The 25995-nt window shown below is 34.6% G+C and overlaps 3 protein-coding genes across 3 annotated transcripts; 1 reads left to right on the forward strand and 2 right to left on the reverse strand.

The window, feature by feature from the left end:
• Nucleotides 1-837: 837 nt before the first annotated feature.
• Nucleotides 838-11947, reverse strand: LOC140770984 (ABC transporter F family member 3). Its single transcript, XM_073112328.1, has 18 exons — nt 11690-11947; nt 10673-10888; nt 10226-10418; nt 7616-7824; nt 7329-7478; nt 5515-5643; nt 5338-5439; nt 5066-5212; nt 4140-4202; nt 3804-3850; nt 3636-3695; nt 3246-3328; nt 2770-2864; nt 2433-2519; nt 1753-1840; nt 1449-1534; nt 1255-1317; nt 838-1165 (listed from the first exon to the last, which is right to left on the reverse strand). Exons 1-18 carry the CDS (start codon nt 11891-11893, stop codon nt 1040-1042), a joined length of 2148 nt encoding a protein of 715 aa, XP_072968429.1. The 5' UTR covers nt 11894-11947; the 3' UTR covers nt 838-1039.
• Nucleotides 11948-17306: 5359 nt separating this feature from the next.
• On the reverse strand, nt 17307-21366 carry LOC140770399 (luminal-binding protein 3-like). The gene is made up of 8 exons (XM_073111586.1): nt 21207-21366; nt 19987-20251; nt 19674-19888; nt 19313-19555; nt 18584-19063; nt 18291-18445; nt 18112-18194; nt 17307-18029 (listed from the first exon to the last, which is right to left on the reverse strand). Exons 1-8 carry the CDS (start codon nt 21262-21264, stop codon nt 17531-17533), a joined length of 1998 nt encoding a protein of 665 aa, XP_072967687.1. The 5' UTR covers nt 21265-21366; the 3' UTR covers nt 17307-17530.
• Nucleotides 21367-23473: 2107 nt separating this feature from the next.
• LOC140771228 (uncharacterized) lies at nt 23474-25600 on the forward strand. The gene is made up of 2 exons (XM_073112678.1): nt 23474-23889; nt 25154-25600. Exons 1-2 carry the CDS (start codon nt 23634-23636, stop codon nt 25468-25470), a joined length of 573 nt encoding a protein of 190 aa, XP_072968779.1. The 5' UTR covers nt 23474-23633; the 3' UTR covers nt 25471-25600.
• Nucleotides 25601-25995: the final 395 nt, after the last annotated feature.

The raw sequence follows: 25995 nt of genomic DNA on the forward strand, positions 1-25995 counted from the left end.
AAATTGTAAGAAGAGAATTCGAGGGAGAAATCACTCAACCCAACTCAAGAACTCACACTCTGTCTCCCTCTTCTTTCTACAAGACTCGAACAGTCACACTATTCAGCTGTGTTGTGAATGTGTTGAAACCTCTTGTTTTCCCTCGTATTTATAGCCTTCTTTCATACAAGAGAGAGAGAGAGAGAGATGTGGGAGTCCAAATAAGCTTATCTTCCATTTCTATGGGCAACCTCTTAAAGGAAAATTTTCGGAGAAAAAATAATATTTAGAAATTATTGCAACAACTTGGCAGGACTGAGTCTAATAAATTCTCCACTTAGATAATAAGTTACGAGATACAAATAAGTTCGGAAGAAAGCTTCTTTTTTTTTCTTTTTTCTTTTTTTCTAGGACGCCCATCTATTTGAATTTAAGTGGATATAAAAATGCTACAATCTACAGTGGATAATTACGCCTAAGTATCTTTAACGATTGCCTATTTTCATATAGACCTTGAAATTTATTCTTTAAGACACATTAAACTCTTCAACAATGTACGACCTCCCAAATACCTTCTTTAGATACCCGTTTAATTATTTATTTATTTCATTAAAACCTACCACCTGACTGTCACATGATCAAGGGTAAAATAATCATCAAAGTAACACAAAAAGGAACTATGTAAAAACTGAGTTTCAGGTTGCAACCTATAATTGTATTTATATGGTACCTTTAAATGCTTGATCAAACCTCTCTTAATTAGCTTAAGCACAAGCCAAATCCAATGAGGTCACATGACCCAGTCTGGATCAAGTTGTCTGGTATCTTTCAACATACCAAACAGCTAAACAAACCTAGTTGAAAAGAAATAAAAAAATAGCATTATAATTTATATTGAAATATACTTATATGTTTTGGCGTATGGTTTGCAGGAAACCAATCAGGAAAATTTTCTCCAAGCAAACCCTCTCTCAGCTGAGATGTATCAACAGCAATTCTATTACAACTGCACTACAAATTTAGCTCAATGTTTGCCAGTAAAATTCGAGGCAAGCTGTGATCAGTTTCCAGATTTCAGCATCTTCTTGTAATCTGCGAAAGTCCCTGAGAAAGGTGCAACTCTGCCTTCTGTAACTACCCACAGCTCCTCGACACTCCCAGTTATCAGATGCTCATCGTGGCTCACCTGTGCAAGAAATTTGTGAGAATAAGATGATGCTATGCAACAGGTGAAATTGAAGACTGAAAATCAAGAGGCTGTAGCAGGATAGTTACCATTAGCACCCCTCCTTGGAATAAAACCAAACCCTGGATGAGTGCCTCAACTGCATCAAGGTCCTGCAGTCCAATATTTGTATGAAATCCAATCAGCACAAGTGGTTTGTCAATGATAAAATTTCAAAGCATGTGTCAAGGATGGCTTTTCCTTGCATGCTTATTTTGCGGGGAAGACAAGTTTATGCACTTACAAGATGGTTTGATGGCTCATCAAGCAGAATAATGTGTGGCTTTTTAAAGGTAATTTTTGCAAATGCAACTCTGCTTTTCTGGCCACCTGAAATAAACATGGGTCGGAATCTCAAAACCAATATTCTTGTTTCAATCTGGAGTCTCAGGTATATTATCTTTTTGAGGTGAGGGAGTTATCATTTTTCAAAGCACGTCATAAAGTATGGAATATGTGCTTCTTAACTCTTAACAATACTTCTGATCCAGGTATCCTATCAACCAGGATTTGTACACGAATTTTTCTCAAGAAAATATTATAATTACCAGACAGTGTATACATCGGCTGAAGGGCCAGACTTCCCGTAACACCAAGTGAACCCAAATGAGCTCTAAGTTTCTGTTCAGGTACACCCTGCAAGGTGCAAACATCATGTAACTGGTTTATTCAGAAAAAAAAATATACTTGCATATAGATCAAAAAGTTTAACTAGGGATTCCATGGGACTTCAAGATTCATAAAATCAACTTATTAATTAGGAGATCATATAAATTTCCCTTTGTACGACATAACAAATTAGGAACATATTTTCAAAAGGAGTATAGCTAGAGAATCCAACCACCATAGTTTACCAGGCAAAAACAGAGATACATGCCAAATGGGACATATTATAAGATTCTGCCTTCTAGAATCAAACCATTTAAGAAACCTGTTACTACAATCGACAATCTTGCACGCCTTGCCTTTCCTCAAAAGTAATAAGGGACAAACATGATGCCAGAATGAATGGGAGGACAAACAAAAGCTTCAATTACTCATAACAGCAGGAGCACTACCAGAAGATCTAATGATCGATCTACAATTCCATCTGCTTGATATACTTCTTACTTTTTCAAAGATTCTGTAGGTTAAATTACAATTTGGGGTAGTGTTTACTTACTATAGTATTTTCAAGATCTGAAACAACAAAGTTGGAAAGAAAAGCAAAATGAAGTTTTCAACTTACCGGGTAGCAGCTCATCATATATAGAAGGGGGTTTGAAGATAAATCGAGTCCATCAACATGGTGCTGACTAAATACAGCCATACGAACCTGTGCAAGCAAAATGCAAAGAAACAAATTTTAATAAATTAAAAGATATGAAGCATCATGTAATTTTGTGTTCAAATCCAGCACAAAAATGGAATATCAGGGTGAGAAAAGCTGCAGAGTATTATTAAGTATTTATCCACAGCAGAGCCAAGTCATTCCAAAATTCATGTGACTAAAAATCATATCATCAACTTTTAAGATGCTTACCAGAGTAATGAAATGGATAATGGAAACAGAAGAATCTAAGTACCTTCGCAGAACGATATACTGTTCCAGAAGTTGGCTGAAGGTCTCCAGATATTAATTTCAGTATAGTTGACTTGCCAATGCCGTTTGCACCAACCACTGAAACAAAATAAAATATGAATTAGATATAGAAAGAACAAGCATGACTAAAATGTCAGATACAAAGACATTTTATGATTTCAGTCTGATAAGAAATAGGGTTTGGCAAGGAAATCAAAGACAACTTGAAAGAAAATTTTATTTATTAAATAAGTCAAAAAATTATTTCTAACATATAAATATATTCCTCAATAAACATGATAATAATGACACCATTTGATCAACAAAATGGATGCCAATGCAAGTATCAGGCTGTCAGCTACAATTTGAAATGCTCAAACAAAAAAGAAGCATAAATACAGATATAACATTACATGAAGGAAAACAACCTATTTAACATATTAGTCAAATGTAAAGCATAAGAAAGCAGTGGATGCTTACTTGCTATGCGGCTATCAAGGTTTATACCAAAATTCAAATTTTTAAACAAGAGTGGCCCTCCTGGATAACCAAATGATGCATCACTGCAAGAGATCAGAGATATCAGCAGTGTGTGGATAATCGTAAAAATCTAAAAGAAGCATTAGAAAATTAGTTCCGCAGAATAGCTACAAAACCTATCAGATTAACTTCCAGCCTCAAAATGATAGGCCAGGTTTTATATTATATACAAAATTTAATAAAACAAATATTGGATGCAGACCTGGAAAATGAAAGACAACACATAAATTATATCGACAAAAGACAGTCCTTTAAGGTAAAAGCTATGTTATTATTCAAACCTAAAGAAGGAACTAAATTTCAAGTATCTAAATATTCATAAAAAGAAACCTGAAACTAATGATAGGAGGTCCGGGCCTATCATCCGGCGTTGGGAACTCAAACTTGTAGCTGGAAAAGAAAATAAATGTGCTTAGCATAGGATAGGCTGACGTGTAATACATATTTTAAGGATTAACAAAGACTGTAAAGTAAGATCCAAATAAGAAACTGAGATACTCTGGATCATTGACGACTTCATCTACATGACCCATTCGTTCCAACGCCTGAAGAGTTAATGATATGAATAATCAGATAAAGAGGAAGACATACAAACAGTACATATTGCAATTAAAAAACAATGAGCTACTTTCTGCAACACAAAGATTAACAACATTTGGATATTGAATTCAAAATCAGTCATCGTGCAACTGGAACCTCAATGATAAAAAACAATACTATCTTAAAGTTTATCTAAACTTAATTTTCTAACAGATAAAATACCATTAGACCTGAGCTTGATACATGAAACAAGATAATTAATATTTAAATATTTCTTGAGAATGAAAAAAGTACCTTGATTCTCGATTGAACAAGAGAAGCGCGTTTTGCATTGTAGCGAAATTTATCAATAAAAGCCTGCGTTGAAGTTGTAGACCATAGATGTTATTTATAATCGTCATAAAATAAACCCATGTCATGCAGCAGTTATCTGCATAGTGGCCAAATTGCATTAAAAAATTCAGATAAGACATATGCTGCTATAGAAAGAAGGAGATGTTCCTCCACGATGCACGCTATTGGCACACAATATTGATGCAGTGCCCCAGTGAAGGTGGCAATATTTCGGTGTCTCACAGAGAAGTCTCCTTCTCAACTCAAGTGCATACAGAAAAAATGTGAAAATGTTTCCTTCTCCAGAAGTGCATAAAGAAAATGTGACAAAATGTTTCCTTCTCAACTCAAGTGCATAGAGAAGTGAGAAAATATTTCCTTCTCAACTCAAATGCATACAGAAAAAGTGGGAAAATGTTCAACTACAATAATGTGATATGGATATTATTGATTTGTGACATACCATGCCTCTGCCGCATCATAAATTCCATGTTCAGCATAAACATATGCATATGAAAGTTACATTAAAAGAAAGAATTCATCAACTGCATATGTAAATTGAGTTTGAATTTTCAAAGTTTTCAAAGCAGATGTAACATATCATTCACCTGCATATAGCTAATAAGGTCTCATTGCAACATGTGAAATTTATCAATCAATAAGTGCTAATTTTCAGTCTGATCGTAAATACCACAACATATCCCAACTAAAAAGAAAATAATATTCGTAATTAGTTTCTACTATTTGATAAAAATGACATAATAGATGGCAACATGCTGCAGAGAAGAAAGAAAAGCTTATTGATGATTAGAAATGTGCTGAACTGAAATGCTTGAGATAATTTGCTAGAAGAAGCTGATGAATTTTGATGTTGGGCATAGGCGAACCTGCATGTGGCCTCTGGCCTTCTCACTAGTCTCAAAGGCCTTCTGTTGATTTTTGAGCTGCTCCTCTCGGGTTCTCTCAAATGTATCGTAGTCACCTTTGTAAGCAGTCAGCTTTTGTCCATGTAAATGGAGAATGTCGGTCACTACCTGGATAGTTTATCATCTTGTCATTTTATGATCCAAAATATCTTTTCTTTTTCCCCTCCTTGCAATGAGAAAGACAACAATTGAATATTCAAGATAATCATAAAGAAAGAGAATGGCTGATGTACCGTATTCAAAAATTCTCTGGCATGAGAAACTACAATAAATGTCTTTGGCCATTTCAGAAGATATGATTCTAGCCACAGTACAGCATGAAGATCAAGATGGTTCTGTAAAATGATAGATTGCTATTAATGTTCTGTGGAAGAGCCATAGGCCCATAATTGATCAATTAAAAGAATTACCGTTGGTTCATCAAGGAGTAATAAATCGGGCTCAATAAAAAGAGCACGAGCAAGTGCTATTCGCATGCGCCAACCACCAGAGAATTCCCTCGTGCGTTTCCGCTGCATTTCTGGTGTGAAACTAAGACCCTGAAATTTTTGTATCCACAATATTAGCAGTTCAGTGACCAAGGCAGAACTAGATATGAGAAAAAGATATAAAAGAATTCACAAGTACACCAGCTAAAAGGAGGATGTTTCTCTTCATATCTATAAAAAAAATCATGAGATACAAATGCTTGCCTTATCTTTGCATATTTTCTTAGAGTTTTTGGTTTACATATGAATAATATATAAACAGTGTACAAAATAGAGCATACATGGCCACAACAAACTTTTACCATTTGAGGAAAAGCACAAGTACAAGGGCAAAAAAGAACAATCAAAAGAAAGACCAATATCTGATAGCTCAGCACAATTAGAAAAGTTAAAAGTGAGAAAATCATGAAGTCTCATCGTGTAAAACTAAACTACTCTGAAAAATTGGCAGCATATGTTTTGGAACATGCCTGTGAGTCCTTATGTCCATATTAAGAGCATCTTCATATTTGGAGCCTTCTTAGGAGCAAATCTCACATTTTAGAGCCTATGGCACTCCAATGTATTTGGACTCTATTTTCAATTACTTATTACTAATTAATATAATATTTGGGGATACTTACCAATTCTAAATAATAAAAAAATAAAATAGATTTCTCATTAAAAAAATTATTATTTAATTTAAAAATAAATTTATAAATTAACATAAAAATAATTTAATATTAGACTCATTTCTCGACAAGACGATCCCAACAGTAGTATTTTTGTTAAATCTGATTAATGAAACTAATTATACACTAAATTTAAAAAATTAGTGAATAAAAGAAAAGGATATAAATGAAATTTAAAAAAATGTATATTTTTAAAGGGTAATTTTGTAATTTAAGATTGTAACAGTAATTTGGAGTTGTGCTACAAGAATCTCTCTCAAGCTTCAAATTTAGAGCTACACTGTAGTAAGCTCGAAATTTGGAGCTTGATATAATCGCATTAGAGCAATCTAGGCTCCAAATTTAGAGATTTGAAACCTGGTTGAAGATGCTCTAAGAATAGTTGCTTAAGTATTTTTCAGTATACCAAATGGAACCATCACTATTATAGTTGATATTCTTAGATCCTCTTCAATTTCAAGAAACAAAGACTGAAATACCAAAATCCACTAAAGAAAAAATATTATAAAATACTCAAATCTGTTAAAGAAAACAAATTTACAAGCTAATTTTACGAGAGTTTCATTTTCTAATGTTGAACGACACTTGGAAGACATGACCAACAACTTTACATGCCGCCAGCATGGGGTTCTCATCCTGAAAGCTATTTTGAGACACAAATACATGACCAACAAAAGGATAAAGCATATTGAGTGAGTAATTTGAAAACATTTATCTCATCATAAATCAATTTCTACTAAAAACTCAAAATGAAAATATCTACAAGTAGTGATTGATCTTTAACAGAAGTTCAACAAACATGGTAATTGCCATCAAACAAAGCCAAATAGGAAGATACTCCAAAAGAGAAATAAAGACTCCAAAATAAATATTCAAGATCCCAAGATATCAACAATCTAACTTATCCAACAAAATCACACAAAGGCCTTACTATAGTAACAGTATGAGAAAATCTTCCCTTAGCATACAAGAACTCTTAGGTCACTATGTTCATGGAAAAATTCCTATAGAAATATTCACTAAAATGTAAATTTATCCGAAACCAGATTGTTTAAAGAAACTGACCGCCAGAATTGAAGCAGCACGTGCCTCTGCAGAATATGCATCAATAAACTCGAGTCTTTTGTATATCTGTTCAAGTCTTTTGACAATAGCATCCTTGTCAACACCGCCACTAACTTTCTCTGATGATTCTACCTCATACTCTAGATCTCTCTTTAGCAAAAGCATAACAGTATCAGTACTTTAAGATGTTAATACTACCTCAAAATGGAAAGGCACAGAAAAGGGAAGACGTAAATGTAGACAAGTAGTAACTGTTCTATGACAAAACAAAGCTAACACCGTCCAACCTGTTGTGCAATTAGACGAGCTTCTTCTTCCAAAAGCTGAATTCTTTCATAATCAGTGTTCAAGACACACTGCAGAGCTGATGTATCATCACCCACAACTTCTTGCTCCACATGTAATATTTGGCAGTTCTTAGGAATACCATCAATGGCATGCATAGCCATATGCCTGAGGAAAGATGTTTTACCAGTACCATTTCTCCCAACAAGACCTGAGAGCAAAGGCAAAAAGGAGCTCAATTTTATAACACAACAAGACCTGTAATAATCAGTTTGCTGTTTCAACACAATAATCACTATTTTAACAAACATGTCTACAACAATTTAGTTGATACTATCATGGTTCAAAGTATCAGCCGATGCATATGGATATTGGCCCTTATCAATTCAAAACTAGATCAAGAACTAGTTTTTCCTTAGTCTCGACCCAGTATCAGCTAGCCATAAAGACAAAATTCTGATTTTAATTTTATGTGACTTACATGGATTGCATCATAAATTGCATCTAACCTGAATACAAATCAAGACATCAATCATTGATCTCTTGATGTCTCGAGCACCATATTTTAAGTTTCCTTCTTATTTTTCTCCCTTTTCCTTTTTGTTGCAATCTTTTTCTTCCTTCACTCCATCCTTTTTCAGTTTTTTTTTTTTCCATTCTTATGCTCACCTCCGTTGCAAAGTTGGTTGTTAGCCTCGTTGCATGAGGCTTCCTGCCACCTCTGTCGTAGAGATGATGATAGTGATGAACACGGTTATTTACTAAATCTATCTGGAATTCAATATTATTCTTAGTATTTTTCACTTTTGTATTATGTTCTTACTTTTTTGTGTGAGTAATCTAAATGTTCTTATCTTTGTTTTCCTTAACTTCAAAGACTTTAAATGTTTTACATCATATTTTTTAGAATTTAAGTGATTAAAAAAATAGTTCAAAACTGAAACGACCGATAAAGTGGCCGAAATGGCTGATATGGTGGAGATTGCCGATACATTACGTTTTCTCCTAAGAATGAAACCAATACTTAGAACCTTTCTAAATATCAATCAATTCATGACATCCAATATCTTCTCTTAAACATATTATGTTTAATAGATGGATTGAAGTTTCGGCTGATTCTCAATCCAAATCATCCTAAATGGACGATCGATACATATCAGTCTTCTTGGCGGTTGATCCCAATCCCAAACAATACTTAGAATCATGGTTTAATCCTCCACAACTAATCTAAGCCATGGAAATACCTCTCAATATGGAAGTGAGGCAGCTGCATACATATCGCGCTCCATATATTACTACTTTGTGGGAGCCTTGTGCCCTAGAATGCCCTCTTTTAAGCTACTTTATGCACAATGAATTCTCTTCCACCCACTTTAGTTGTATACTTCAATGAGTTCATGGAGGACCAATTAAGCTGCTATAGTACTCTATAGACAAATAGTTCTAAATTCTGATATTACTATATCAGTCTGAAAAATAAAAACTGAACTAGGTTCAATAGTAATAGCAGAATCTGAAATTTGAGACACCAGTTCTTGAGAACACAATAATGCAGAGAAATAGATTTTCTCAACATAAATAAAATATAAATCCTAATGTCAACAGATAAAGGGTTAATTGGTCTAACTTGTAGCTAACACAAGTAGGCCAATTGTTTCAACTTTCACAGTGCATATCTGCTCATACTTGAAGCTGAAAACAAAAACCTACTAAATCAAGTTTAGAATGCAACTTTATTTTCTTTTAAATCACTAGATAATACAGTCTTATGTCATTGCCGATATTGGTCATCAATAACTTGAATGACTGAAAAAACAGTCAAGCAATTATTATCTTACAAATTATGGATAAGAGATAAACAGTTTCCATCTTTTTTTCCCAATAAAATATGAACAAATAAGAGCAGCTTATGTGATTGTTCTATATATAAATCAGCATTATGGGGACTTTTAACTTTTAAGCATAACATGGAGAAAAAGAGAATATCGGCTAGTGCATGAACACTAATGTAATAATCGAACTTGTGATGTCTACCATGTGTGTCAATCTGTTAAAAAAAAAAAGAAGAGCACAAATACAAAAAATAAAGAACATCCAGGGGTGTACATAAGTTTTCAAGTATCTGTAGACTATAAAAGATACTCTTGATTAATGTCTTATCTCCTTAATATGCAATCTATAGTTCAGTGACACAAGAGCCCCAACTCTACCGAGATATAAAGAACTTCTCAGTCAACTCCTACCATGCTGTTGGCAACATAGTACATTGAAGAAAGACCATGAGTGCAAGTCAAAAGAACCAAAAGGAAAAGCATCCCAATGCACAAGGCTCCTGCATACACAGGGTTTACGGACTTGCGGAGGAAATATGTGCATAGCCTTACCCTCATTTATGAGGGAGGTTGTTTTCAAGATTTGAATCCACGATCTCTTGAATGTAAAGTGCAAGCCTTGCCATCATACCGAATCACACCCTCTAGTGAGGCCAAAAGAACTAGTGAATAGTGATCTTAAATTGAAAATCTAAGTTAAACTTTACAACCATATAATTAACTATCATTAATTCCATAGAAGAAGATAACTTAGCAGAATGTATTATCAGTAATATTCACCATAATGCCTTCCAAATGAAAGGGTCACCGAGGCATCCTGAATTAGATCACGACCACCAACAGTTACACTGAAGTTCTCCATATGTATATCCCTGACAGCAGACCCACTCTCATTTCCGTTGTGATTTACGCACACCATAGGCATCCCTGCTTTAACCGCCTCCATCTCTGCTAAATGTTTTTCATACTGGGCCTGCAGAAGACAAGTACCAGCAGAAAACACATTAATTATGCCATAATGGGTGGCTGAGTTAGGAAGGAAACCAATGAATCTTGATCTGAAACAAGAACATCCTATTAAATCCAGTGATAAAACAACTTGATTGACCATGCAGGGAGCATATAACAGAATAAAGCAACATTATTGTCTGTCAAAGTAATTCGATCATTCCTTTAAAAAATATGATCAATAACATAATATCAAGATATTTAAACTATCATAGATACCTCTCTCTGCCGCTCATCTTTCCTTTTTCTTCTTTCAAGCTTTGCTCGATCACGCTCCGATAGTATTGGACCATCAAGTACCTCTGTCTGTTTCTTTGGGGTTTCTTCTTCATCCATGCCATCAAACATTCTTAAAGGTGTAGCAAGACTGCGTACAGCTTGCTTAGGTTTCACTAAACCGTGTTTCCCAAATTTCTCAGAAAGCTTGCGACAAATCTGCATCGTCAAGAAAAGAGAAGAAAGGAAGAGAACATATTAGAGCCAACTTAAGAAAAGTCGATTTGCAAAGAAAATCAAGTGCTGAAGAAGTTCATCTTCTATAGAAGCTCTCTAAAAATTCTCTACCCCAAGCTAATGCATGGAATGTGAGATTAACAGTATGACAATGAGTGGCTTAACTTCCATGTAGCATAAAATATTACAAATACATTATCTTCTCTAAGCTCCTATCCAAATCGATCGTTAGCCATGATGGATGAATAGATGGTAAAACTTGATGTTAGTGCAAACAATGTAACTATCAAATAGATAGCTCCTCCTATATACATAAAGCATTGCAGTGCATTAACACCTCATAGGAAAAAGTAGCTTTACAAATTCCTCCAATTCTTCCATTTCTAACTTGCTAGGCCAAATCAAATTAAATCTCAATTTTCTTTTTCTACAATCAAATCAATATCTACATAGTTCTAAAGGTGATATTAGATTGCTTCAGTCGCAGGAGACGAGAAGTTACAAGAGAATATGAACTGGGATATGAACTGGGATATAAACAGATAGCAATAATAACTAAAGCCTTATAGCCTAAATTATCTGTGCATATTTCTCTAATTAGTCCATTTCTAACTTTCTAACTCCAATCAGATAAAACCTCATAATATCATCACATCAACTAAAATAAGAAAATAACTCAAAATTCTAATCTATCGAACAAATCGGATCAACAACAACGATTAGATTCTAGGGTTTGTTCATGCAGTCCATAATAATTAAAGAGGCGACGATCTATGTAGATACCGAGCGGCACTCGGCGTAGTCCTGGACGCAACCGGAGTCGACGAGGAGCTCGCCGAGGGCTTCGAAGACGCCGTCGCCGTCGGCGCCGAAGTCGAAGTCATCGTCGGCGAGGACGTTGATGACGTAGTCGATGATGGGCTCGTCGACGTCGTCCGCCCTAGGGCCCAATACATCGTGCACCACCGAGCTCGCCACCTCCGTCATCGTTCCGTTTCGATTACTCTTTTGCGGCCACCAAACAAACGCTACTACTATGGCTTGGCCAAAGAAGACGACGAGCAGTTAATTTTAGACTTAATTATTAAACGGGGTAAATTACACTTTTACCTTTACCCCCCCCTAGTTAAAGCCTAAATTTACTTCTACCTTCTATAATTTTATAATTTTATTTGTGTTACTTGATTACTTCGGATCTGATTTAAAGATAACTATTAGATACAAAAGTATAGATGATTAGATACTAAGCTTTCTAGTACATCTATCATACAAATTAAATTTTAGATAATAAAAATATGATAAATATATTTATAGTATATCTTTGTCATATCTTTGTCAACTTATCAGTGTTATGTTAGATGCATTAAAAAATTTATCTAATCTTTTACAACTTTTTCGCTAGTAAAGATTTTCAAATTCTACCTCTTATTTAGTCAAATGTAATAAAAAAAAGTGATGATTTTAGTTTGGATATAATCATAAAGGGTAAAGTGATACAAATAAAACTATAGGGAGTGAAGTAAATTTAAGACTAACCACAAGAGAGTAAAATATAATTTACCCTTGCTAAAAAGTTAAATTAATTTACTATTTTCTTTAGGCAAGTTACATTTTACCCGGCAGTCTCAACTCGATTTTTTTTACTTACATGGATCACTTTAAACTTAAGTATTTAACTCTCTTTCTAACCAACTTCTTCTAATTATTATTTTGGGGAAACCACATTTTATAGGCCCTTGGCCATGGAAATTGGTTTGGGAGTACAAAGGGCTACATTCTTTGTGTTTAAACCTTTTTTTGGAAAGCTCTAACCATCTCTCTCCCTCTAAACTCAAATCTTAAATAGAAAAGCATCAACCCTTTTGTCATAACGGAGAATACTCTTAGCTATTTCTTCCTTATTTATTATTTTGCGAGAGCGACTTAGTTTATGAGCGCATCTAAGGTTTAGATCAATTATTCACCCTCTTCCCTGGATTCATGAGTCCTCAAAGTAGCTCATCCATTACGAAAGATCTTAACACTCTTAGCCACTTCTTCCTTAGCTATTATTTTGCGAGAGTGACTTAGTTTGTGAGAGCCTCTAGGCTTCAGATCGACCATTTACCCTTTTCCTGGATACATGAGTCCTCAAAGAAGCTCATCCATTACGAAAGATCTTAACACACTCTAGGCAATTTTAAAAATGCAAAAAAAAAATATTTTCTTCATGAAGTAAGATGCAAACCCCGTAGACACTACAAGATGTGTCGTAGGTCTTTCACTTAATATAAAAGTGGAATCCTTGAAGGCAACTATGTAAGAGGTTCCTTTTGTCTATGCAGATAGGTCGTTTGTCCCATGCAAAGAGAGTAGCGATAAGAGAATTGATATTATCTTTTGTCGTTGCCAATGTGACTTCGTCCGTGCTAAGTCAATTTATCTCTTAATGGGAGAACACATTAATTGGAGAGGCTTTAGCCTTTCTCAATAGAATTAAAATTAAAGTAGCCCTTCATCACAATGGGTCTATGTGGATCTTTGGTGACTGCCTTGTTGTGGTTAAGACTATCAATAATCCTTGTAATGATAGCAATTAGACAATTGACCAGATTGTCTAAGATTGTAGATGGTAAATCTTTAAATTTCCTAACTTAAGGGTATCCTTCGCAAGTAGGCAAAACAACATTGTTTCTCAAAACCTTGCTAGTTTAGTTATTCAAGATTGTATTTTCCACGAGTGGATTGATTCATCATGTTTTCAGTACTCTAATTATCTTGACCAATTAATCACATAAGAGTTTTCTATTAAAAAAACTATATTTCACCCCTTGTGGTTAGACCTAAATTCACTTCACCCCTTTATAGATTCATTTGTATACTTTAACCCTTTATGGTTATATTCAAACTAAAATCGTTAATTATATTTGACCAATTTACGGTCGAATTAAAAATAAATATTAGAAACAAAGTTGTAGATAATTAAATAAGCTTTTTAATATATCTAAAGTAATATTGATCGAACTTTAGATGATAAAAACATATATATGTTTAATATATTTATCATCTAAAATACAATCAGTATTAGTTTTAGATGCGTTGGAAAAACTTCTCTAATTATCTACAACTTTATCCTTAATGATTATCTTCAAATTCGACTTATAAATTACTCAAATAATATAAGATATATAAATATTTTAGTTTGAATATAATCCTAAGAGGGTGAGGTGTGAGTGAGGTGAATTTAGGCAAACCATTGGGTAAAATGTACTTTGGCAAAAAGAATGATTCTTTCCCATTTGGTCCAATATTTTCGCAAGGTTTCGTAAATATCGTTTCCCACGATTACATGGTTTAGTACTCTTTGAGCCCATCACAACTCTTGCATCCACAAGCAAACATCTCTAATCAAATTGGAATTATAATTAGGTTTTGAGGTCGGTGTCATCCATGGATGTGAAGAAGATAGATCGCTGCTAATTCAGTACTTTCTTAATCCGTTGTGTTCTTTTGTCTCTCGACTTTTGGGCTCAAATTTTATTTTATTTTGGTGGATTTTTTCAGAACTAATCTCATGCCCTAGACCTTTTAGATGTGTCGGAAGGTAAATTAATTTTTTTGATCCGTAGATCGTAGTTGATTGGCACCAATTGTCTATTATAGATGCAATCAATCGTAATTCGTACATAGAAGATTTAAATAATTGAATTCGTTCTTGGTTCAATAGTTTGTGCACATTTTATTATTCCGAAGAATGGCCAAACCTTATTATTCTTTCATATTTTAGGAAATCAATTGAGCATAATAGTTGTTGATGTATAAGGGTATGTTTATTGATGTCCTTTGGAATAATATCTATGTTTGGTGAATGATAATGACGGAATCTTGTTATCTCAATGTTATTCTTGACAACTTTAGGCATACTACCACAAGAATAGTTTCATTACCCTTAGAATTATGCATTCAGCTACACATTTGTGATTAGCTTTTGTTTTGAAACAACGTAATTTGTCATGGTATGTGCATGTTTAATTGGGTAATGACAAGTTTTGCCTGAGTTAGCATTGTATTCTTTCTTTAAGCAGTCAACTGATCTAGGTGAAAGAAATAGGAACTTATAGACTAGAGTAGAAGATCATTTTAGCTTCTCCATTGCCAAGTATTGTTTTCTTTAGTTTTGCATTCTTTGAGACATAATAGATCAATCTGCTTCTAGCTAAAAAGAAAGCTATTTAGTTTAGAAGTTATCACTTATCTACAATTGGTGGATAATGCCAAACTCGAAGCTATTTGCTCCTAAGAATTTTTTGGGCTGTTATTCATCTTATTACTCTATTGTGCCCTCGAGCTTAATCTACGGGATTAATTTATTATGCTGTCTATTGTAGGTCAAGTGTGAAGCTTCTGTTAAAGAGTCATCGCTCTATTTCTTGTAGTATTTGTGTATCAAGCCTTTTTTTTGTAATCTTTAGATATTAATGAACTACCTACCTACGGACATTCTCTCTCAAAAAAAAAATCACTTATCTACAATCTTGAGGAATATTTGGATCAATGAGGATGCCCTGGGAGCTTTTTCCTAGGATGAGAAGCATTGGTAATTTTGCTTCTTAGTATGTGCTATAAGGTCTTGATGGAGGACTTATATGGTAATGTTGATCCCAGCGATGGCTTTGCTGCTTTCCTAGAAGATTTTTCATTGAGAATTTGCATTGCTTACCACAAAGATTAGTTTGTTTAATAATATAGTTTGCTTATTACCTAATGTTGATATTGCCAATCCAGTCTTCAATTGTATTTGCCAAGCTATTTTTTAATTTTTTTTTAATCAGAAGATAAAAAATTAACAGTAATTATGGATGTTCCATAGGTTTCAATGCAATCGATGATTCAAAGTTAATTAGCAATGTCAACTAGGGTTGCATGATTATAAGTAGATCTTTTGGGTTATAGTGATCTAATTGCTTTGGAAAAAATTTTTGTCATAACCATTGCTTTTTCAACGTCTAGGGAGATCTTAGCAAAAGCCCTTGTAGAATATGAGATGGATGAAATATATTTATTAGTTCGAGTTCATTCATTTTTGAGAAATATCACGACATTACGGTGTACGAATTTACATTTGTTCACATCTAGACTCTGAGGGTGATAAAACTCTTTTTATTTTGCAATATAGGGTTGCTTATAATGATCCCATATTCATGTGCAACCATATAATTGAGATTATCTTGAGAGTTTACATCTCTTCGGGGATTCTGAGGATTGTGCTTTCTCAAAACACAATCTAATTCAACTTGAAAAGAGCTATGGCTTAGCCATTTGTTTATAGCTGGGTCCATAACAGATGACGCCTTAACTGCTAAAAACTTCAGTAATTTTTATTTGCATAAAAATCCTGTAGAGATAAACCATCACCGGAGTCATCCAAATTTATTAGCTAGATGAAAACATTGTTCTTCATTAGGTTGCTTAATTGAGCAGATATCAACTTTATCACACGGTTCAAAAGGTGAATCATATTAAATTCGTGTCTTCTCCCATATGGATTTATTCTTCGCAACCCAAGTACAATGGTCTTGTATCTAAAAATTAATTAAAATTAAGTGGTACATGGATGCAAAATGTGTGATAATATGTACCAAGGTTTTAAAATTATTGGCATTGTATAGATTTTTTTTCTTTGAAAAATTTCACTTAGGTTTTGATAATGAGTTGAGCTTATATAAAAGATTGAAGTGCTTTGTTTATTGAGATTGTCAATTAAAAACTTAAAACTTATGACATTTGATGTAACCTAGCTCTTTGAAGCAAGGCGATAAGTAGTATTAATGGATGGACTAACAAAAACTTTAAAATTTATTTTTCAATTTCTCTACAAGGAGCTAAGCGACGGCTAATCATCTTCTCTTCTTCTTTCTCTTTTATTTTCTTTTTCTAGGGAAAGGTGGCTCATGTGTATTTTGATAGATTATTGATTCAAACTATATAAATTAACCACGCAACTAGAAACTACTTAAATATAGTATGTAAATGATTAAAATACTTTTTTTTTTAATTGAAGTTTAGATTATCCATCACTTCTCTTCTTCTTCTTCTTCTTCTTTTTTAACAAAAAAAGAACTCTTTTCCTTGTATTTTGATATTAGATAACATTAGATAGCTTTTCAATGATTTTAAATAATGTATACATAGGTATAATTATCTTTTATAATCTAATATGAAAACGTTGTAATTAATTAACTATTAGAATGACAATTTTAAAAGAGTTTAACAATTTCGGTGATAATTATAGCATTTTACAATCTCAGTGATAATTATAACATTGTGAAGAATAAAGTAATAATTTATGATATTTGAAAACTTCCAGCGGCAATTATGTAGCACTACTCTGCTGAGTAAACTAAATGCAAGTATAAAAAGCTTGGCAATTAACAAGATTCATTGTCATATCAAAATCAGGACTACATCAGAGCCCTTAACTAAAGAAGGTTTGTGTCCAAAAGAAGAGGGAAAAAAAAGCGAACTAAATCACACAATAGGAGGCTCTCTCCCCTTATCAAACACTGGGACTGGGACTTCCCCTCTCCTTAACCTACTAGCGCCTAATTCTTTTCCTCTCATTAGATAACTCTGTTCGCTTAGCTTCTATAACTCGTCATGCGAGTCATCATCGCCGCTGTCTGAGCCGCCTCCGGGTGCACCGCCAGATCTCTGGTAGACTGCAGAGATAATGGGATTGCAGACGGCTTCTACCTCCTTGAGCTTCTCCTCGTAGTCCTCTTTCTCGGCATTCTGGTTGTCGTCAAGCCACTCGAGGGCTTCCTTGACAGCTTCCTCCACCTTCTCTTTCTCTTCGCTCTCAAGCTTGTCGGCGAGCTTGTCCTTGTCGCTGATGGTGTTCTTCATGTTGTAGACATAGGTTTCCAGTTGGTTGCGGGCGTCAATCTTCTCCTTGATCTTCTTATCCTCCTCTGCAAACTCTTCAGCCTCCCTGACCATGCGGTCTATTTCTTCTTGGCTCAGACGACCCTTCTCGTTCGTAATGGTGATCTTCTCCGATTTGCCAGTGCCTTTGTCTTCTGCCTTGACATTCAGGATACCATTCGCATCAACCTCAAAGGTCACTTCGATTTGAGGTGTTCCCCTGTTCCACATATCAATTTCCTTTATTTATTTGAAAAACTTCGATAGCAGACTCTATAGGAATGTGATGTAGAGTAACAAACCTAGGAGCTGGTGGAATCCCAGAAAGATCAAACTTTCCGAGCAGCCTGCAGTCCTTTGTCAGACTTCTTTCACCCTCAAAGACCTGGAAATTTTCAAATATAGGTTGATGTCATTCGGTTAAAAGTAAAGTCATTAATTGTTTACCAACTAATAAAATCAAGGCTCAGCATTATTGTACCTGAATAGAGACAGTAGTCTGCTGATCTTGGTAAGTGGTGAAGACTTGGGACTTCTTTGTAGGAATTACGGTGTTCCTTGGAATCAACTTTGTCATCACTCCACCAACGGTCTCGATCCCCAGAGTAAGCGGAGCCACATCCAAGAGAAGAATATCTGCAAGGTTTCATCACATTAATCTCAAAGAATCATGACAGATATTACTAAAATGAATACCCTAAGAGAAACTTCAATCGAGAAAAGGCAATGAGTGAAAGCTCCAGGGGAAAATAGCAAGTACTATAAATGACAAACCTTTAGTTTCTTCACCACCCTCTCCACTTAGAATACTTCCTTGTACGGCTGCACCATACGCCACTGCTTCATCAGGGTTTACTCCCTTGTTTGGCTCCTTGCCATCAAAGTAGTCTTTCAATAGCTGTTGAACCTTGGGAATCCTGGTACTTCCACCAACGAGAACAATCTCATCGATCTGGCTCTTCTGCAACCCAGCATCGTCCATGGCCTTCTTAACAGGTCCCATGGTCTTCCGGAACAAATCATTGTTCAGCTCTTCAAACCTGGCTCGAGTGAGTGGCTCAGAGAAATCCAGCCCTTCATATAGAGATTCAATTTCTACACGAACTTGATGTTGGTTACTCAAAGCTCTCTTGGCACGCTCGCACTCCCTCCTCAGCTTCCCAAGAGCTCGGTTGTCCTTGCTGATGTCCTTTCCATGCTTCTTCTTGATCAACTTAATGAAGTACTCCATGATTCTCTGATCAAAATCCTCACCTGCAAATCAATAACGGTCTCAATTTGCCAATAAAAGAAAACCGCTATCTGCCAATGCAGCTTTGTAAAATATATATACAGTTTTGTTACTTTTGTATCACATCTAACAATAATCAGGATTAAATTTCAAAGGAATATGACAATCATCTCTTGATTGTATAATATATCTATACATGTTTCAGAAGCATCTGACTTAAAAGAAACAACTATTTTTTTATGAATTCATGTTCCTACAGGAAAGAATCTCACCTCCAAGATGAGTATCACCATTTGTTGCAAGAACCTCAAAAACTCCATTGTCAATTGTCAAGATGCTGACATCAAATGTCCCACCACCAAGGTCAAAAACAAGGATGTTCTTCTCACCACCTTTCTTATCAAGACCATAAGCGATGGCAGCAGCAGTTGGTTCGTTGATAATTCTCGCAACATTTAGACCAGCAATGATACCGGCATCCTTGGTTGCTTGTCTCTGAGCATCATTGAAGTATGCTGTAACATGGAATGGAAAGGAAAAGAGAAATATAATTAGGAACTCTAAGTCAGGAGTCTATAATTAGAAGATCCGAAACAAAGAAAACAAAGATATGTAAAATGATTTCTTCCTTACCTGGAACAGTAACCACGGCATCTTTAATCTTCTTTCCAAGAAATGCCTCAGCCGTCTCCTTCATTTTGGTGAGTATCATTGCGCTAATTTCCTCAGGACTGAAAACTTTAACCTCTCCATCCTTAATCTTCACTTGGATATAGGGTTTACCATCCTTGTTAACAATCTTGTAGGGAAAAAGCTTTATGTCCTTCTGTACCTCCTTGTCCTCAAACCTAAATGTATATGGAATTATTTATTATATTCTTACTTGATTCCAGACTGTGAAGGAAGAAACTTAAGAATAATGATGCTAGGGAGAAGACAAGCTTACTTTCTTCCTATAAGCCGCTTAACATCAAAAATGGTCCTTTCAGCATTCACAGCTGCCTGGTTCTTTGCAGCCTCACCAATCAATCTCTCACTATCTGTAAATGCCACCCATGATGGGGTGATACGGTTTCCTTGGTCATTGGCAATAATCTCAACATGACCATTCTTGTAGACACCAACACAAGAGTAAGTGGTGCCAAGATCTATTCCAATTACTGTTCCAAGCTTGGTGGCTTCCTCTTTTGCAATTGAAAAGGCAAATAATCCTGACAATGCAAATATAACGTTGTTCATTATGGAAACAAGGATACCTTAGTTTTGCTTTTGTTGTTTTTAGATTCAACATAGCAAAGATAACGGTGTTTAATATCCAACACATAAATTGACAGGAAAATTGGAAAAACATGTGAAACACAAAAATTCTCAATTATAAATTTCATATCTAGAAATACTTGGAAGTTAAAACTATTATAATATCCACAAAACTAATCTACCACCATTTGAAGGTTAGCTGAGCGCTAGTGATCACATAACTCTTTAAAGAATTAGCTTGAATCAAATAACTGAAATAAACCTCAGCTGTTCATCTATATTCTTATCACATTATCAAGCAAGATATTTCAGATCGGACCCTCAAAAGGTAAATTTAAGAAAGATAAACATGAACAGCAGATCCAGGAACATATTATGAACAATCTTTTTTTCTGTCATTTCACCCCAATAAATATGTAGCAAACAAGCAGTATTACTTAAAATCTGATCTATAAATTATTCAACATCCCAAAATCCAAGTTCTCAACCGGTCATCCATGGTTCAGTCAAAAAGAAAAACAAAAAAAACAACCGAGATGTAAAGACACACGTATACTTATAGCAGGACAAAATGCGGAGCATGAAAAGAAATTTTAAAAAATAACGCTCACTAAGCGCTCAAGCTCAAGCGTTCGTGCAACGCCTGAAAATATAAATCTATCAACCATTTGTGCCTAATCAACTCGGATCATAAAAATGACTAGAATGAAGTGGATCGGATGAACAAACACAGATCAAAATCCCTCCCAACAAGCACAAATTCAAGTTGATGGATTACGGATCTAGATAAAAGAAACGAATCCTAAATAAATCAGATCAACTACATGCACTACGTTCGTCACACAGATCAAAACAAGTACTCAGATCCAAAAAAACACTCTAAATCAGATCGAGAATCAGCTCCATTACCTGCAAGCAAGACTCCTAGCAAGATCACGGATCCTCGATATCTCACCGAACGATCCATAGCTCCTCCTCCTTCACGAACTCTCTCTCTCTCTCTCTCTCTCTTTCTCTCTCTCCTTCTCTCTCTCTCGGGTCTTTTTAAACACGGGTGCGATCTGGGGCTCAACTGCAATTTATAGATCTCTTGGGGTCCGCGAGAGGTTAGGGTGGGACACATATGATGCGCTTCGGCCATCCCGGAGGAAGGAACATGTCATCGCAATGACGTGGACCAATAGGACCGCTGCAATGACGGGCCATAACCAATGGGAGCGTGCCTCGTTGCTGGGATAATAAGAGCCGTCCATTCGTTGATCTAGCGATCTTGAACCTTGCACGCGATCATGCGATAATATGTGATAACGACATGACGTTGCCGACTTCTATTGGTGGAACTACATAGTTTATTATGAAGTCGGCGGCTTGTGGACCTTTACCGACTTCTAGCTCCGCAAACCCAACCCAACGAAGAAAGGTATCACGTATTAATTTCAATGTAAATTTCAAATTACCCCCTGTGATTGTCCCTAAATCAAACTTATGCCAAACCGTTAACTTTTTCTTATTCAAATTTAACAGAAAATAAAATTAAAAATTACTGTAATGCTCACTATAATGTTAATAATTCTTTTGAGTACATATGAATCTTCTACCTATATTATTAAAATGATTGAAAGTTTTCATTTCATGATTATATATTTAACGGTTTGAGACTTATATTTTGTTTTGATTTAAATAATATGATACAATAAATAAAATTAATGGAAGCAGAGGCAATTCAATATTTTAATATTTATTAGGGTGAGGAAATTTTCTCTAATAATTTTTGCAGAAAACTTGTCCTTCCTATATTAAATTTGGATCGAAAAATTAGTAGTTTCACGTATGATTTTTTCATCGGGTTAGTTTTTAAAATCTTTAGTTAAAAAGATTACTAAAGATTATACGTGAATGTTGTAGACTTTGCTTTGAGTTGAGTAACCCAATCTTAACTAGTTAATCAAATATTTTTTATCTTAAAATTTTATAAATCACATATTATATTTTACCTATTTTGTTATCACACTTCGTCTCTGAGATTTTTATAACTTAATCTCTCATTTTTCTCATATATTTCTTATTTAACACTCTGACGTTATTTTGACTAACTAATGTTGATGAATTTATTAAAATACTTATAATATTCCCTCTTATTTTTTATATCTTTCTCTAATCTCCTCCACCGTTGCCATCACCATCCCGACCACCACCACCTTTCTCTATCTTTCCCACTCCCCCTTCTCTTCCCATCCTCCTCTTTTTCTTCCTTTTCTTCTATGGTAAGGGAAAAAGAATGAACAATACAAGGACAATTAAGTATTTATAAATTATTTTGTATATCATAGCGAAATATTTTTTTTAGAATCATCTAAATTATAAGAGAAAATAAGGGGTCGGACTACAAAATCCTTAAAGACGAAGTATGAATCACAAAATAAGTAAAATATAAAGTGTGATTTATAAAAGTTATGTTTATCTTTTTCATATCTAATCAAGTTTACCTTCTAAAAATCAAAACTAAAAGATGAAATTAACTAATTGAGCTGTGGAGGCTTTCTCTCAAACTAATTGAGGCTTTTACGTGATTATCTTATTCTTATCTTAAATAAGAAAAAGACATAAGAGTTGAGAATAAAATAATCATCTAATATTTTTCGTCTACACTGAGATCAAATTTTTTTTCAAACTTATTAGTTTAAATTCTAATATTATGATCCTAAATACTATTCTTATTTTTACATAATTGCAACTAATTTTTTTTTAAATGTTATCATAATTATTGTAATATATACTATCATAATTGCCATTATTTATTTTTGAGTAATTTTAAAATTATCATTATGGTAGGTTTTTAATAATAATATTCACAAAAAATTCGTAATAGATAGTTACTAAAATTAACAATTACATAACACGGCTAAAATATATTCTTCTTTTTAAAATTTATAGTGTAAAATAAATTTGATCTCTGATTAGTATTATGATATTGTGTAATAGTAAATAGTTTTTAATTTACTTTAAATAATTAATATTAGAGATCTCAATAATTTGGGTGGCGATTAAATCCCTACTCTTATTTAAGATATTATTATTTATTGCATCATCGAGTACACCTACTCTGCCCAAACAAAATAAAAAATAAATAAATAAATAAATAAAGATAAATAATCATCTTGCAACTTAATCTTAAACGAAATCCGACCACACTTATCGCGCTCACCAACAAATCCTTTTCTCTTCTAGCTACTTCTCTCATCGACTCCGGTATCAAATTCTCTAGGGTTCCTCCGTCGTCGAGAGGTCTCTGGGCTTCTTCTTCTCCGATCCTAGAGATCCTCTCCTCCTCCTTCCATGGCCGCCGCCGCCGCCGAATCCCTCGCTGTTCCCCGCCCTCGCCCTTCTTTTGGAATGGGCTCGGCGAACGTCTCGGCCATGGCACCGGTTTCCTCTCTCCCCCGACGCGGTGGAACCGCTCTCGTGCCGGACTTCAAGGGTCTGAGGATCACCCGCCGCCAGTCGAGGGTTGCGTCGGCGGCTGGTGCGGTGCGGGCCAAGATTGCTCGCCGTGGGATGGTGGTGTGCGAGGCTCAAGGGACCGCTGTAGATGGTAAAGTTTTCTTTTTTCCGATTCTTTTAGGCTATTGATTTGGTCATTCTTTTATTGTTTGCTAGATATTTACTATGGAGTTGGATGTGGTAAATTATTCTAGTCATTTCTTGAATAATATAGCTTAGTAGGGACTCATGTAGTTTGTATGTTGGTAGTATCATTTGTGGTCCATAGGGACGGGATTGGTAATATGGTAATTAATTCCTTTTACTTGAAGTTATTTTGCATGGGCTTTCATGGTAAACTTATTTCTCCTAGTAAACTTGTATTCATTTATTAAGCTCTTGACCAAACTACTGCTACAGGAAAGTTTACCAAACTACTACATTATTCAAAGTTATTCAAAAACTACTGCAACTTTGGCAGCTAAGCGCCATGTCGAGAATTGCTGTAGACAGTGATTCCTGTACTATTATTTTCTTACATTGTAAATATCATTCATTTTCATAAGTATTAACCATTGCCTGAAAGAGCAATTTATTTTATATATAAACCACTGTCTGAGAAAGCGATTGACTTTATATATAAACCATTGTCTGAGAGAGTGATTTACTTTATATATAAACCAATGTTTGAGGGAGCAATTTACCTTATATATAAGGCGCTGTCTGAGGGATCGATTTATATAGAAAATAACAGTTTTCCATTATATTAGCAGATTGGTAAATCTATTAAGAATTGCTGTTCCCGGCAGTTATTTTCCACATGGCGCTTAGCTGGCAGAAAATACAGTAGTTTTAGAATAAGTTTGGATAATATAGTAGTTTGGTAAATATGTTTTCTTATATCAATAGTTTGGTTAAAAACTCTTCATTTAATTATGTCTTAGAAATTTAGAATGACATCTTGATATTAGGAATTTGGGATAGTTTGGCTGTACATTATTGCATAGATGTTACCATGGAATAGCTTGTTTAATTTCTACAAAATGTAGGGATGCAAGCCTAAACCAGAAACTCATCAAATGGGGTTAATTTATAACAAATCAAAAGCAACTCCATTTGCTGGCTCATCTTTCAGTTTCAATGACTTGTGTGTATGTAGAACTGTAGAAGGCAGTCGGATTTCCATAACTACGTCATATTAAGTAAAATTTATTATTGTTTGATAATTTTTCTTAGAATTTCGACATTAAAAAATTAGTTGGTGCAAAGTATGCCAAGCCAACCAAAATCTCTTTTTTGATTTTCTGTAATGATACATCTATAGAAGATCTATTATGGGCTTTGATTTATATAAGAACCTTTGCTCATATTTATAGTTCCCGATGTGACCACCTCTTCGTGGCAGTCACTTGTTTTGGATTGCAAAGTTCCCGTTCTTGTTGAGTTTTGGGCTCCATGGTGTGGTCCCTGCAGGATGATGCATCCTCTCATTGGTAAGTTGGCCAAGGCATATGAAGGAAAACTGAAGTGCTTGAAGCTCAACACTGATGAGAATAAAGATATTGCGACAAGGTATGGAATCAGAAGCATCCCGACTATCCTAATATTTAAGAATGGTGAAAAGAAAGATGCAGTAATTGGAGCGGTTCCAGAAAGCACTTTAGTGACATGCATTGAGAATTATGTAAGGTAAGTTTGGATAATATTTGCTCTGTATATTTGGTCTGACATTACTGTTTCTTGTCTTCCTTTATTGATGTTCCAGTTCACTTTGAAAAAAGTCAGATGACAAGGCGCTTCAATCTTCTTATTATTATTTGAAAGTGGGGATAGTCTCTATGTAGTCTAAATAGACTTTAATTTAAACTTCATCCAACTGTCTATATATAAAGATCATGCTTATACTGCTTAATCTAATGATCTTTTTTAATTCCTAATATTAAAAAGATTATCAGTACCGGTTATTACATCTTTGGGGCAAGCTTCTGTTCTTAGAACTCTCGTGATTCATATTGATATATATTTCACTACCAGAGTGTGGTGATACGTAAGTAGCAAACAAAATAGATAATTCTCCTCCCTGCACTTGTTCCCCTAGGTTTGAGGTTTGTCTCCCTTTCTGCTTAGTCAAAAGTTTAATAATCAGTGAGTGCGTATGGTGTTATGTTGCATCTATCCCTATGAATGGTGGGGTACTTATTACTTTGTGAAGAGTTGT

This window comes from Typha angustifolia, chromosome 11 (genome assembly GCF_048772165.1).
Source record: "Typha angustifolia cultivar Huaian chromosome 11, ASM4877216v1, whole genome shotgun sequence".
Taxonomy (NCBI): domain Eukaryota; kingdom Viridiplantae; phylum Streptophyta; class Magnoliopsida; order Poales; family Typhaceae; genus Typha; species Typha angustifolia.